The 15,079-nt window shown below is 32.6% G+C and overlaps 2 protein-coding genes across 3 annotated transcripts in view; both read left to right on the plus strand.

The window, feature by feature from the left end:
* Nucleotides 1-5,283: 5,283 nt before the first annotated feature.
* On the plus strand, nucleotides 5,284-8,801 carry LOC149550014 (uncharacterized). The gene is made up of 3 exons (XM_089794411.1): nucleotides 5,284-5,402; nucleotides 6,798-7,004; nucleotides 8,685-8,801. The coding sequence occupies exons 1-3, from the start codon at nucleotides 5,328-5,330 to the stop codon at nucleotides 8,799-8,801; spliced, it is 399 nt and encodes a 132-aa protein (XP_089650537.1). The 5' UTR covers nucleotides 5,284-5,327.
* The window catches only part of LOC149550015 (maltose excess protein 1-like, chloroplastic), a 73,968-nt gene continuing 67,624 nt past the window's right edge, over nucleotides 8,736-15,079 (plus strand). The window contains exons 1-7 of one of the 2 annotated variants that reach the window (XM_089793184.1): nucleotides 8,736-9,421; nucleotides 10,123-10,413; nucleotides 10,556-10,645; nucleotides 12,131-12,232; nucleotides 12,427-12,545; nucleotides 12,642-12,704; nucleotides 12,959-13,020. In XM_089793184.1, coding sequence (XP_089649310.1) covers nucleotides 8,969-9,421; nucleotides 10,123-10,413; nucleotides 10,556-10,645; nucleotides 12,131-12,232; nucleotides 12,427-12,545; nucleotides 12,642-12,704; nucleotides 12,959-13,020 — 1,180 coding nt within the window. In that variant the 5' untranslated portion in view covers nucleotides 8,736-8,968. The remainder of the gene's footprint in view (nucleotides 9,422-10,122; nucleotides 10,414-10,555; nucleotides 10,646-12,130; nucleotides 12,233-12,426; nucleotides 12,546-12,641; nucleotides 12,705-12,958; nucleotides 13,021-15,079) is intronic. The other variant, XM_089793183.1, reaches the window with a different exon arrangement.

Raw genomic sequence — 15,079 nt, forward strand, 5'->3', positions numbered from 1 at the left:
TTAGAATTTCATTGTAAAAAATTGGGTTTAATACCCTTTGATGTAATTTCCCCAAGTAAAGATTAAAGGGGGATGTTAGAATTGGTAATCTTTCCTTGGTTGTATTTATTAAATGAGATAAACCAAGGTATCCCTTATGTTGTTTGTCCTCTAGTGCACATGTGAGGACAAATTTTTTTTGTAATTTCTTTATTAAGGAAAATAGTTTATTCCTTCTTGAGAGGATTATGACACTTGTTATGCACACACTTATGAATGTGGCAATCATTCACATGGGAGTTACAAATAATTCCTTCTCTTATCTCTTTATAAGAGATGCTTCTCTCTCATTCTAAACACACAATCACTATGTAGTTCATGTAATGAGCCTTTTGGCTCCACATTATCTCATTCTCTCACTCTCATCATTCTTTAGGCATTTACCTCATTCATATAATTCACAAGGGGTTTTCTTTGCTTTCCCCTTTCAAAATCCTTGTCTCCTTTTTTGTGTTGATCTTGGAAAGCTCATATAAAGTATGGTAATTATGTTCATCACAAAATCTCTTGGATTAATTTATGGTTCTTTATTTTTAGTTCATTTTGATTTTATTATTTTTAACAGAACTGCTTCTTTAGTTTGTCCACCATGCGATCCCACCTTGTGATTTTCTCCTTTCCTCTTCTTTTCCTTTCCAGCTGAATCTCTTGCCACCAGATTTTGGCATGGCCCTTCATTTTGGCCTTTGCAAACTTAACCCTCTCTGGGTCCCTGATATCCTCATACTCAAAATACTCCTCTAGTTCATTGATCCAATCGGTCAACTCATTCGGGTTTAGAGTTTCCGTAAACATACCCACATCAATTTTACGTCTTTTTTCAAGCTTAGAAATGGCCCTAAAAATCATCTCCTCTGCCTAATTTAGGAATTCCTCTTCACCTTCCCCTTCCTATCCAATATTTTCTTCTTCTTCATTTCCTTCCTCACTTTCGTTGCCTGCGACAACATTCAGTCCTTTGCAAATCTCCTCCTGCAATGCTTGAACTTGTCTCTGGAGGATTCTAACCTCAAGAGTAACAAGTCCGGCCCTTCCACCACATTCCCTTTGTGGAGGCATCTTCTTGTCTCAAACCCACAACCACACAATCCTAGTGCAAACTACCTCACAGTTGGTGCTCTATCTATACACTTAGGAAAACCTGCTCTGATACCACTTGATGGAGACACAACCAAATACTAGAATGGATACACAAGAAAAGGGAAATATTATTATCAATGAAAAATGCCCCGTGGGCTTACAATAGTATGATTATGGAGAAAGAAATCCTCCACACTGTACCTTCTCTCTAACTCCACTAAGAATTGCATTTACAATGCTAGAAGTGTTCTTAAATAGACCCCAATTCGTTTAGGGTTAGGAATACATTCTAGAATATGCCAGTTGGCATCCACCGCCAAAATAGAAGGTTCCAGAAGTCACGTCAGAAGTCAGTGTAAAATTAGAAGAATCTAGAAATGGTAGTCCAACTTCTAGGAGGCATAACTTTTGAATTGGGACTCCAATTGATGAATCGTTTACATTTTTGGAAAGCTCTCAAAGTGCTCTACAACCCTATGGACAAGCTTTGCTCGTTCCCCATTTTTCGGCCCCATATGAGGCTGTTTAGTGCCTCGAATCTAACTTTGAAGCGCTCTTAGGAGGTCTCCAGGAATCTTAAAATTGCAATAACTTTCTAATCATAAAGTCTTTTGATCTGATTCTCTTTTCTGGAGCGCTTTAAATTACAAGTATAATCATCCCTCCGAATTAGACCCTCTAACTCATCATAACTTTGGCTCTATTACAAAATAACTCATTTTTTGTATTTACATGTATCCCAAGGTGCTTAAAAACTCCAACCCAAAAAACTAATAATGGGATTGTGAGAGTTGGAACCTTTATTTGACCCAAATGGGTATCCAGAAATAAAAACACATTAAACAGAAACTATCTCTAAGCATATTTTTGGGTGATACAGGATTGTCCTTACACCACTGGATGCTCTTGCATCACTTGCAGACCCATACAACTTGGAAATGCTAGAGAAATTCATTAGGGTAAATGACTGAGATTTTCTTAAATCTCGTTAAGGAAGGTGCTAATGTTCCATAAAACTTTGATGAGAGTATTTTGTTTCAACAAATCAATAAATAATATTCAATCTTGAGTCCTTAAATGAGACATATTGGTAAACAATTCATGTGCACAAAATAGTAAATATCTTTTAAATTTCATAATTTCTATTCTATTCATTTCTTTTAGTTTTCTTTCCTATGTTGACAAGTTTTCTTGATTTGTTTCAATTCTTATTCCTATTTACTGCAAAAAAAGATTTTTTATAATCTTTTATCATTGCCCTTTCTCTATTAGCACTCTTTGTTCGTGGTTTTTTTGACAACAATAGAAAGATTTTAGTGCGATAAAGAAGGGTTTGAAACTTAGTTTCTGAGAATGAAAATTAAGGCGAGATTTTATTTGAACTTCTAAAATTTTAATTTTGAAGTTTGATTTTTTGTATGATTCATTTAGTAAAACACAATTTTCTTGATTTGATTTAGGCATAAGAAATTGTGTTATTTAAGAATTGGCATTAATTAAGGTTTGATCTTAACTTATAGTGGAAGAAGAAGCATGCAATGATTGAAAAGAAGGGCAAAAAAATCAAATTTGCAGTGAGCATAGTATGCTATCATTGGATGCATAAGGAATTATATAATTAAGGATGATTCGTGCCTCTCATAGATGAGTTGAGCATTTTGTCAAACCTTTATTCGATCAAGAATAGTGGATTTAATTGAGACCTTTAATATTTTCTATATTATGTTTTGAAAGATTAATATGGGAAGAATAGTTTCCAATGAATTATGATATTATTGAATGGATCAAATTGCTTTATGTCATTTTGGACTTTTTCAAGTTATGACATTTACAAGATTTGGCTATGGTTTATTGGTTAGTGCATGCACTAATTATCAAATGGCTTACCAATTATTGCATGCACCAATGTTTGTTTAATCATTCAATGCATTTTGGAAATAAGAAAATTGAGTTGCATTTAAGATGCTAAACTTCAAAACATACTATCCTTACATTGGAGATTTCTTTTTCACGTGTATAAATTGAACATTTTTTCTCTGAAATCCGTATTTTTTAAAGGGACCATCTAAAAATGATAAATATGTAGGGTTTTAGAGCTAGGGTTTTTAAGTTATAAATAATACTCATCACATGAAGTTTTTATTTATATGGAATATTTGTGATATTTTATTAAGTATTAGGCTCATGATTTCTATATTATGATTGTTTATTTTCTAAAATGGATAAATATTGAGACAAGTGTTCACATGGTAAAGCCATAAGTGTACATTTGTATTTCATAAAAAATAAGTAGATAGTTGTAGGGATTGATAAATGAATTAACTACTTTTTGATGATTTATAATACCACCATATATTCTAGAGTTCTAAGTTAGGAATTTTACTTATCATTCTTACTCATTTCAATGATTGGAGCAATCATAAGAAATGAATTGGAATAGTTGCATTAATGTTTTAGATTATTTGCATTAATAATATGGAACCTTCAATCAAACTCATTCTTTTTAGTACTTTGCATGCTAATGAATGATTTAGAAAGAAATCATTTGTGGTATTTTATCAAGTATTAAATTGTCTTCATTTATTATGAGCACGTGTTCTCTAAAATGGGAGGTTAAGATAATTTTGCAATTTTAATCATGATTAATCTTTTATTGAATGCTCATGAGTTATGAGAAATACAACATCTTTACGTCTTTATTTCCTCTTGATATATTTAGTTATGACAAATTATATAGTATCTTTATTGCTTCATGATACTATGAGCGTCTTACCTCACTTGACTTCTTGTGTGAATTTTTTCTTCTATTTCTTAATATTCTAATAAGATGGATATTGGAGTGTGATTTGAAATATTGATTTAAAAAGATAAATTAGATAAACACAATTAAATATAAAATATTTTTTGTTAATTTATAATCAATATTAGTATGTAGATTGTCAAAGCTTTCAATATTATGTTCAATAGTTGGAATTGTGGAAACTTAATATCTCAATCACTAAAGACCATTAATGTTTTGAGAAACAAATCCTTTTTAGAAAGTGACTATTTATATTCTTAAAAAAATTATATTTACTATTGGCTCATAGTGCACAAGAGCATGCCACTACTAATTTAACTTGTCTTTCAAAGTTCAAATGAATGATATAATTGAATAAGGGTTTTGGATTCTTCCTATATAGATCTTAAGGTGACTATCTCTATCTACACTGAGTTGAATCATAAGGACACCCCTAATGATTAACAAAAGCTAACTACATACTAAGGTAGGGGTCCCATGGGAGGGGCTTGGGCTCTATTTTTGTGGAGGAAGTGGCTCTATGATACTTTTTTAAGGGAGGCTAAAAGGTTAATTGGAATATTTTCCTACAAAATAGGAACCCCGAATTTTTAGCCTTCTCAATTTGAGCTGGTGAAAAAGGGGTGGGAATGAATTTAGCCCCAAGCGTAGGGAGGAATTATGCCATTTGTCAACAATCTCTACTTCATTTTCCCACCAAAATGAATTCCCACCAAACAAATTTATGAATAAATTTAATTTAATTTTTTTTAAATTTATGAGACAAAAGCATCCTTAAATTTAGCAGCTATGTTTTTAAAGCAGATTTACTTGTAATTCCATAGGACCGCCACCCTTTTTAAATATCCCAAAAAAATATCAACAGCACCCGCTCTATTTTTAAGGAAGCGAGTGTCCATAGGACCCCAACCTAATCCAAACTCCTTCGAAGATAATAATGAAAGAATGGGTTGGACTCCTTCAAAGATAAAGACAAAAAGAGAGTAGATTTTAAAGGTTTCAAGTGAGGTGGCCATGCCATGGACTTCACATTTATGATGTTCACATGGTTCGTCAAATTTGACCTTATAAAGTGAAAAAAGTGGACAGATATTCTAAAATATAAAATGTAAAATATAAAACAATTACATGCTGATTCACAAATATACTTTTCACCATTCACGTTTCTGCACGTCCGTAAAATTTGCCTTTTTAAGTTCACCATTCACCTGCAGGTTACTGGTATTTAGATCTCGACGATTCTTAATTTGTGGACTAGAGCTAATTAATTATTAATAGTACACAAATATTGGTTAAAGTGTCAATTTAAGTTCAACGTTTTGAGTATATATGTTGTTGTATGTCCCGAGTTCGAATCTGCACAACACATCTGTCATTTCACCTCAGTCAAATTGATTTCTTTTCAATAATGGAGGCCGCTGCACCGATGTTACATCCCATGGAAAAATATGAATCCAGTTTCTTTGTCAACGAGGAAGCTCAGGCAACAAATCTTTCACATTTTCTTTCTTTTTAATTTACGTTCTTTTTTTTTTTTTTTGCCAATTTGTTGTCTCACTGGTTTTACTGCGAATTTGCTTAAATAACGGTCTTATTCATTTACAGTTACGTAATTGTTTCTTTATATTACAAATGCATTCTTTCTATTTTAGCTCTCAAGCTTTTAATCATGGATTCAGAGTTTATTAGTGATCTCCACTTCACATAACTACAAAGTAATGGTTTGAAAAATAGATTCCTCTGTGTTTTATTTCCGAATTCCCGGGAAAAATTGTTCTTAACATGAAAATTCTTTCTTTTTTGCAAAGGTCTGGAAATCTAAAATTATAAATAATTTAGCGTTATTTTTTAGATTAAGTTATAGAGGAATGGAAAGAAATTGCATGACAGGATAGTTCCGGCATATTATTTAATCTCTCTCTACGTCTCTCTTAAATTGAATAAAGCTATACTTATGTAAAAGAAGAGCAGAGTAACAAAGTTGTACTGTAAATTACAACTGGAAAAGAAATTGCTGGAACAGGGATTCTTTAGAAAAGTCTTTTTTATTAGGCAATATATGCTGATTCATCAAGAGTTTAATTAAATTGACGAGCAGATTTTTTCAGTGGACACGATATAAATCAGTTGTCTCTATTTTATTAGGCAATATATGCTGATTCATCAAGAGTTTAATTAAATTGACGAGTAGAATTTTTCAGTGGACAGAATATAAATCAGTTGTCGAAATTTCTTTTTTAAATTTAAACTTTAGCAGGGTATTGGTTCATGGTTTTCTGTTGACATTTCTCTTGTGTTTCTTCATTTCAATTTTTCCTATAGAAAAATCCGTACATGACATTCCTTCCCTTCTATATTTTTCTTAGGTAATTAAAATTTGAGAATTATTTTGCATATTTGCATGAATAAAATTTCCGTAAGTTTTATTGTTTTATCCAACTAATAAAGGGCGTTCAACCAGCTAAGAAGTGCGACTACCACATCTATTTCAAGATCTACCAAATTCAGCCATAGATAATTGAACAGGATTTTGCAGAAATTTATTTTAATTTTATTAAATGCATATATCCTCTAATGGTGAAAGGTAAATAAAATGATTTGGTCTTATAATCTGTATGTTAATGTATGCAAAATTACACATCAAGAAATGGCTTCAAAGCAAAACGACTTACGGACGGATTTTCCTGAGTGATTCCCATTAAGTGAAAGTACATAACCCAAAGAAACAATTTTTTTTAACTCCAAATTAAAAATTTCCGTGATCTACATCCATTAAATTGCTTCTCATTTATTCCATATAAATGGATACAGTATCTGCATAAACTATGGAAGTTTCTGTAGTTCCTCTGTGCTAAACATACACCGATGCAGAATACAGGTGGTTCAAATTGGCCACAATGGCTGCCTTCTTTCAGGATATGAGGAAAAGGAGAGAGAACTGTATTCACAGTGGGATTTTATGACTGCGAGGGTGGCTGAATTTGCAACAGTACCCTTCCTATTAATGCAATTTCCGCAAATAGTTCTAAACGTTCAGAATTTAATAGCAGGGAACGAGTCTGCACTCTTCGCAGTACAATGGACGGTATGCAATTTCTCTTCCCCTTTCCCTTCCATCCGTTCTCTGTTTCAAGGCTGTTTGAATTTCTAGATCCGAAAATGTTAAAACTAATTTTCTCTGGTAAAAACCTAATTTGATCTGGTCTGTAGAGTTTCTATTGTGAACTCTTTAATTAGGACTTCGGATCCGAATAAGTACAGCCTCTAACTTTCAGTGTACGCAGTATCTAATATTGTTGTCAAATGAATAAAATAATTTTATAACAATATAAATTACTGTTTTCTGGGAAAAGATATAGACTAAACTTTTAAGAAAATGTTTTTTCTTCCATTCAAAGATGTTCCACGAAGCCCGCTCTACAATTCAGATCTCAAGTCTAATTTGTTGTGAATAGGATAGTTTATGATAAAATATAATTTCGTGTTTGAACTGCGTATGCTGTGAAGAATCATCTCTTTCCTTTGCCCCCATAAATTGGTCAATGGCGCATCTGTATAAGCGTTACCCTCTGATGGGGGAGTCCATGCAACTACAGGGGAAATTTTCATGTTTCAATTTTTATTTACTGTTAGTTATGTTTACAGTAAAACAGATGGTTCTTTATTTTCTTCCAATTAAAGAATGACAAATATTATATACATTGAAAAATAATTTTACCTGAAAGGTAAGGTATAATACTAATCTTTTATATGGAGAAATGATAACTTCACAAATAATTTTTTCCTTTAACATGAAAACTCATTGATGTAAAATATAATATAGATTCTGTACATAAAGTTTATTGAAGAAAGAAGTTGATAGAATAAGAATGACTTCAAAAGAAAAACTATATAGTTGTGTTGTAATGTCTTAGGTATATAAAAAATAGTATTAAAACTAAACAATTTCAATAAAATGACTAATTTATTGAAACATAAAATTTTCATTTAAAATAATTTATTATATAAGAATTTAGATAATAGAAATATATCAAATTTTGAAATTAAATGTATACAATTTCTAATGAATAAATTATGTAGGTAAACTTATGTTGATTCAATAAAATAATATAATAAATTTAAATTAATTAATTGTCTATAAAATTATATTTAAATAAAATAAATAATAATAAGACTATAAATTTTTTTAAAATAGAAATTAAAGTCATAATTATCATAAAAAAGAGTCTTTCCTTTCATTTCTATAATAAGATAATAATATTTATTTAGTTCTAAAATTAACTCATTATGATCACTAGTTGTAAGAGTGAGAAAATTTAAATATAAAAATAATTTAAATATAAGACATAAAATGGTAATAACAAATTCAGAATGAATATATAAGAACACATATGAAATAAAGAATACAATTAAAAATCGTATTTATAAAAATTAGATCTAAATTTTTTCCATTTAATAAATTTACATTGGATATTCTTACAAAATAATTATAAATTAAATAAAAATAATTAAATATATCAGTTTCACCATTATAGTCTTTTAAATCTTGAATATAATAATGGCTATGTTATTCTGAAGAAACCCCGAAAATCAACTCTGAATTGGAAACAGACAATTTCTCACATACTTTATATTAAACCAACGATACTCCCTTTTAAATCACTGACAAATAGTATTTGCCTTTATGAAATCAGGGGTATATTCCCTGTTCCGACGAATTGTGCCATAGAAATCACACATATAAAACTGTTATGTAACGTACCAGAAAAATAGTTACCGTTTGTTTCAAATGTTTTTGGGACCACCAAATACCTCTACGTTAAACGGAAGAATTAGGAGCGGCAACAAGGCATCAAATAAAGCACTTCTGGAAGCTTTTTAAAAACACATTATGGTACTGCTTTAAAATGCTCCACTGCAAAAGATGGCCCATATAAAAACTATCATAGAAGATAGCTCATATAAATTCATATTCTTCATGTGATTTACTGTAAGTAGGAAGAGCGCTGAAATGAAATGAATATGAAAATTAGCTAAAGCAACACAAAAATGACAGACAGCAGGCTTGAGACATGGAAGATCAGTGTGGATGCAAAGGCTCAGGGATTTCATCTTAAATTGAGAGCTAGCAATGCCTTTAAAAAAGGATGGTTTAGTCGAAAGAAATCTAGTCTTCTTCAAGTTTCTCTCCGGGCAAATGTATGTGGTGTTTTTCTGAGGATTAAGGCTGCAGCTAGAAGATTATTGGGTACATTGGGAGATCGAAATCAAAACTGGAATAATGTGAAATGGATTGGAGAATTTCGTTTCAGAAGGAAATCCTTTCGGATTAAAGGACAGTACGTTGATCCAACCGCCAGACCCAGCCTCAGAAACACTTCATGTTGTTTTTACAAATCCGGCGATTCTTCGCACAGTCAATCCATCAGGAACATTATCTTTACACAGAAGAAGTCAGTCCATGAGAGTCACACGGATAAATCTTATCTGAAGTTCTGGGAGGTGGGTTTTCTAGAAATTGCTCATTTTAAATTTTTATGTGAAATCAACCAGTCTGTGCTTCAGGTTTTGGGTCATCTCGATTTCTAGCACGTTTAGATCTTTATATAGTACGTATATCTGGAACGCATGATTTGTTTTGGGATTCTTTAAAGACAATAGGCAAACTATATCTTTTTGTACTTCAAAATAAATTGAGTTCTTATTGAAAACAGAGGATCAGCTAGACTCAAACCAATGACCTCCCATGCGCACTACCTCATTCAACTATTTGACTAGTGTTCACTTAGCATGGCTTTTATACCATTTTGAAAACTTAAAACTATGGACTGTCTAGAAATTAATCCAGGACGTCAGAGCATGGAATTTGAATTTATAAGACAGACGGTCTCATTGAGACCGTTGAATGCAGTGACCAGGCAGCTAACATCTAATAAGTTTCATTTACAAATGATTTTGAATTATATTTAGTTGATCCATGATAGTGAACGTCTGAAGACTCCAACAAGGGAGAGACAAAATTTAAATTAAATGTAATAACGGAGTCCCGTAAATGCCAATTGACAAAAATTTAGGCAGTTTTTCCCCAATAGACTTCCACTATGATGAAAAAGTGCAAAGAGATACTTTAATTAATATATTGTGTTTTTAGTTTTACACTGTGATGTTGTCATCTTTGTGATGGGTTCCGAATGCATTTGCAGGCACAGCTTACATCCCTCATGGGCAATTTGTCCCTACTTTCCTATTTTGTGAACAAGAGGGAGAGGGGAGCCAGCATAGTCCAGGCAGTGGGCGTGTTAACCACTCTCATTGTGCTGTTGCAATTGGCTATAGCCGGGGCTATGCCCTTACTTGCTTTTTGTGCCACTGCAGCAGCATGTTTGATAGGGTTTGTTGTGAATTCATTAAATTATACAAATATTATCACTGATGGTGCTTGGAAAATCTGGACAGAGATTCTGGGTGTAGGAGGCATGTATGTGCTTACACAGGTTGGTACTAGCAAGGTCAAAGTCTGATGTCTTTTGGAACAATGAGGCTAAAAGAAAAACATCTTTTGGAACAATGAAGCTAAAAGAAAAACATAGAGGAATACTAATAAAGTAGTGTTTCTTGATTCTGTTTCTCATGTAGGTGGTTTGGTTGACTTTTGTCCCCTATCTCCCCAGAAGTAAATTGCCTGGAATAATTGCAGCTGCACTATTGCTGGTCTTAATGGAACTGGTGAGATTTAACTTCCTGCGCATAATATATTATATTATCTAATGGATTCATTTGGGTTGGTAGACAAAAAATCCCGTTCCTAAAATGTCTGAATGCAGGCAGGCAATTTGAAGGGAAAGCTCTGTTTTACTTTTATAAACTTTTTTCCTCTCTAATTTTTCAAAATTTATTTGGCTGGTAAGCATTTTGTCTCAGCTGCTATGGTGATTCTTTTACTTGTTGGAACAACTTAGATCTGTATGCTTTGCTGGAAAAAAAACTTCACAAAACATAGATTTGTTTTGGTACACATATATTCTTTGTTTTGCACTGTCTGAAGGTAGAGAGCTGATTTCAATATTGTAACTCTTCACTTTATTAAAGTTCTTCCCTTCACAAATTTGTTTAGGCTTCTTAGTATCTGAATTTGGGTGTTTTAGATTTTGGGAGTTCGAGATTATGAGATTTGGAAACTCAGGAATTCAACAAATGGGAATTCAGAAAATATAGTTTTATGAGGATGACACAATATAGAGTTTAACATCTCTAACATCTTTAGAATGACCGGCGAAAAACTGTTGAAAGTGAAGATTTCAATTTATGTTATTTTTTTAAATTCAGTTGACTAATGCATTATTAAGAAAGGGTGTTGAAAAATTATACCTCAATACAAAGAAATGTAATAGTCTATCATGTAGGGATATGCTAAGTATCATAATGAATTCATCTATTTGTATTGGAGATGTTGTTACAAGATTCAAGAAGAGTTGGCAGATTAACAGATTTCCGGATGATTCATTGATTAACAGAGGAACAAATGTGTTCCTTATAAAGAATTACAAGGATGTTGTTTCTAAAAGAAACAACGTAGACTGAAGACGGAATTAGAAACAAAACTAGAGACAGGATAAGAAACATTCCTATTTGGACTGAAGACAAAAGAGACAGGATAGGAAACATTCCTATCTAGACTGAAAGATGGACTATAGACAAGTAGTTGACTATTATAGAAAGTATAAGATATTATCTTAATAGATGTTACTGTTTATTATTATGTAAGGATATGCTAAATATCATAAGAATTCATTTATTTGTATTGGAATGCAATTGCCTATTATGTATAGATTTTAAGTATCATAAAGGATTCATTTATTTATATTGGTCTTATTCTCCGACCGTATCTTCCCTTGCTTTTCTATTTTTAGGATGCTACCTAGATGGCTTTTTACTTGTTGAGACACCTTATGCAAACTGGATGCACATTGTTGGAAAAAGAAAATCTGAAGAATCCATAAGGTCATTGAATCCTATTGTCTACGTCCACTTATTTTTTAAGTCCTTAACAACATCATTATTTCGAAGCACAAGCTTCAACAAAATGCTGGATTTTCAATGCAAAGCTCCTTATTATGCCAACATTGAGTTGTCATTGGCCATAGCCTCTCACATTATTCTTGTGGCTTTACCTTTTGAGTTTAACTACTTCTTGTTCTTTTTCTTGATCAGGCAAATTGGGGATGGCTACCAGCTGCATTACTGAACATTTTTGAAGGAATTTCAGGATGGATAGCAACACTTCTCTTCATGTGGTCTCCTGTGTCCCAATTGGTATACAATTTAGAATGTAACCTGAATAGTACTTTTGCATGAGTCCAAATATTCTTTTTAACTCATGCCATGTTTTCAGAAAATCCTTATTCTCCTATGGAAAAGCTTACTCTCCCATAAGTTTGTTGTTTTGATAACTCAAAAGTAGGGGAAGTTTTTTTGCTGATAACTAATACTCTTGGCTGCTTATCCAGTATTCAAACATAAGGAACCCTGTGAATCTTCATGGGCTCTCAGTCTTCACAATTCTACTTGCTCTCATTGGAAATGGAATGCTTATACCTCGTGCTCTTTTCATACGAGACTTAATGTGGTTTGTGTTAACCTCCTCAGCATCTTTCCTTTCACCTGTTTGTTGGCTATCTACCTTTTATCAAGAAGCATCTTACGGAGATGAATGTGATTACAGGTTCACTGGTAGTTCATGGGGTTCTTTAGTACAAGGCTGGACTATTCTACTAAGCATGTACCTGTGAGTACTATTGTTCTTTTGTCTCTGAGCTTCAAGTGATTTGTGTACCATAGTCCATGATTTTGTTTTCTATTGCCATATTTGACCTTTGTAAAGGTCTCATGCAAAGTTCTATTTACGACTTCCTGATAGGGTTAAATAATAAGCTATATTTATGGATGTGTTTGTCTATATTATGTTATTCATGCACTGCAACATTTCTCTGGTTAGTATAACTTTCTGCAAAGATCTTATGTGAATAATTCGTGATGCAGAAATAAGGCAGCAAATACTTTTTTGTTTTGGGGAGTGACATGCACCTTCACACTGTGGCTAGGTTTGTGCCAAATTTGATTCAATATATATTTGTTTTTGTTTTTAAAATATTAGATATCTGCATTTAAAAATCCAAGCTTTTCAATCTTGATCTGTTAATTCTAAGTATATTCGTTGATTTCTGATATGAGAATAAAACAGTGATATGGATGATATGGCACCAATTGTAACACTGTTTGACAGCCATGATTACATGTGTTTCCCTAAAGCATAAAACCTTTTGTATCCAATATTTTTCCATCAAACGTCGGCAACAGATTGAGTTGCTTGCTTAGATACTGACTTGTCAATCACAAGATCCAGAGCATCTCATGGCCCCTACAATTATCTTTTTAAGAAGTCCGTCATCATTTGCAAAGCAAGCCACACTCTTTTAAGAAGCACCGAACTTGATGTGTGAAAGGCTTTGCATAAGCACTAAAGTCACAAAGTTTGAAAGGCCCCTTAGTACCCTGAATATATATTTTCCAAAACAATGCAGCACCTTATGCTCGAGCTTCAGGAGTTCTGACCCCTCATTCCCTTGGTAAAGTGAGAGATCCCAAAGCAAAAGTGGAATCTTTTTCTCCCCACCATGTTTTCATGGGGAAGGCTTCTCAGCACCTTCTCTAGAGGAGAAATTGTGAGAGTAAATAGACCTTTAGAATAGTAAATGTGCCATGCTGAAAGAATTTTGTAATGTAACCATCCTGACAATATCTGGGCTGACTACAAACTTCTGAGTAAGTTTAAGAGCAAAGGAATCTCCTTATTTTCCCCATACATGCTAGTTATCTTCAAACATATAGCAAAGAACGTACTACAATCACAAAGAAAAGGGACGCTAGAGGACTGACAGCTGTTTTTATGTACATACAATTTCAAATAAAACTCACAACGAACTTTACCTTTCTTGAAATAAAATCAAATTTTGGGATAAGATTTAACTATCCCAAGGCTTCAAATGTGAAGTATTGACTAGCAAAACATGTGAAATCAATATGAAAATTGTTTTATGATGGAAATTTATGGCTCAGGAGTCACTAGATTGAAATGAATTCTTAATTTTTGTTTTTAAACATGATTCTTTTTTATTTGCATAGATCATTAGTTATCTTAAAGAAATTGCAGGATTGTTGATAACTTTGACCTATTCTTCTAAAACATTATTAGAAGATTTAAAGAAAATGAAAAGAAAGAAAGAGAAGGTAAAGAGAAAGGGTAAAGAATCTAAGTTTCTCAACAATATTACATGAGTACACTTTAGTGCTATAAATTAACACCACACAAACAATGAAAATCTTCAAAGGAGACTTCTCAAATAAAAAAGAGATCAAAATACACTGAAATAATGCTGTAGTACCTTGATATATCAAAATATTGACACGGAATTTACAAGTCATACAAAACTTGCAATAAACATATCTTGATTGATGTAATAGTTGCAACTTTGTAGGTATAGCGCCTAGGAAAACAGCATGCTTTAGGTAAAAGGAAACCATTAAGGAAATGAATTAATTATAATTAAAAGCTCCACAGTTTCTAGTCCCCAAAATAAAGTAATGATAGCTCTTTTATAGAAAGCTAGGTCCCAAAGTAAGTTACAATCCGACAGTTCAAATTTTATGAAGATGATGAGCCTTTACAATTCGAAAGGCAAGAGAATGTATTAAAAGCATCGTTATTCTTACATTTGAAAGGCCGAATCTTCATTTTGGAGTTGACATCTTTGAAAGACAATGTCAACTGGGCAATACCAATGAAGTTCTAAGCGAGAATTCTACAAGACGGGTTGGTGATCAAAATACCGTATACACAATTGGAAGCCAAAAATCTTGCAGAATTGGAGCCCAGTTTCCTGTTTCATTGCCTGTTTCAACTATCAATCCACCATCTTTTCAGTTTTCTCATCTTACAAAATCTTAGTAGGCAATGATGGTTTAATTCATCTTGCTCCTCTCTTGATCTCACATGCATTTCCATCTATAACTGTAGGATCCAAATGTCATGGAGATCTGAGCATGATCTGCAGCCGTGCCTCTTGTTTTCTTCTCATGTTTATTCATTACAACTATGGTATT

This window comes from Cupressus sempervirens, chromosome 7 (assembly GCF_028749045.1).
Source record: "Cupressus sempervirens isolate cs-2001-9-10 chromosome 7, ASM2874904v1, whole genome shotgun sequence".
NCBI classification, from domain to species: Eukaryota; Viridiplantae; Streptophyta; class Pinopsida; order Cupressales; family Cupressaceae; genus Cupressus; species Cupressus sempervirens.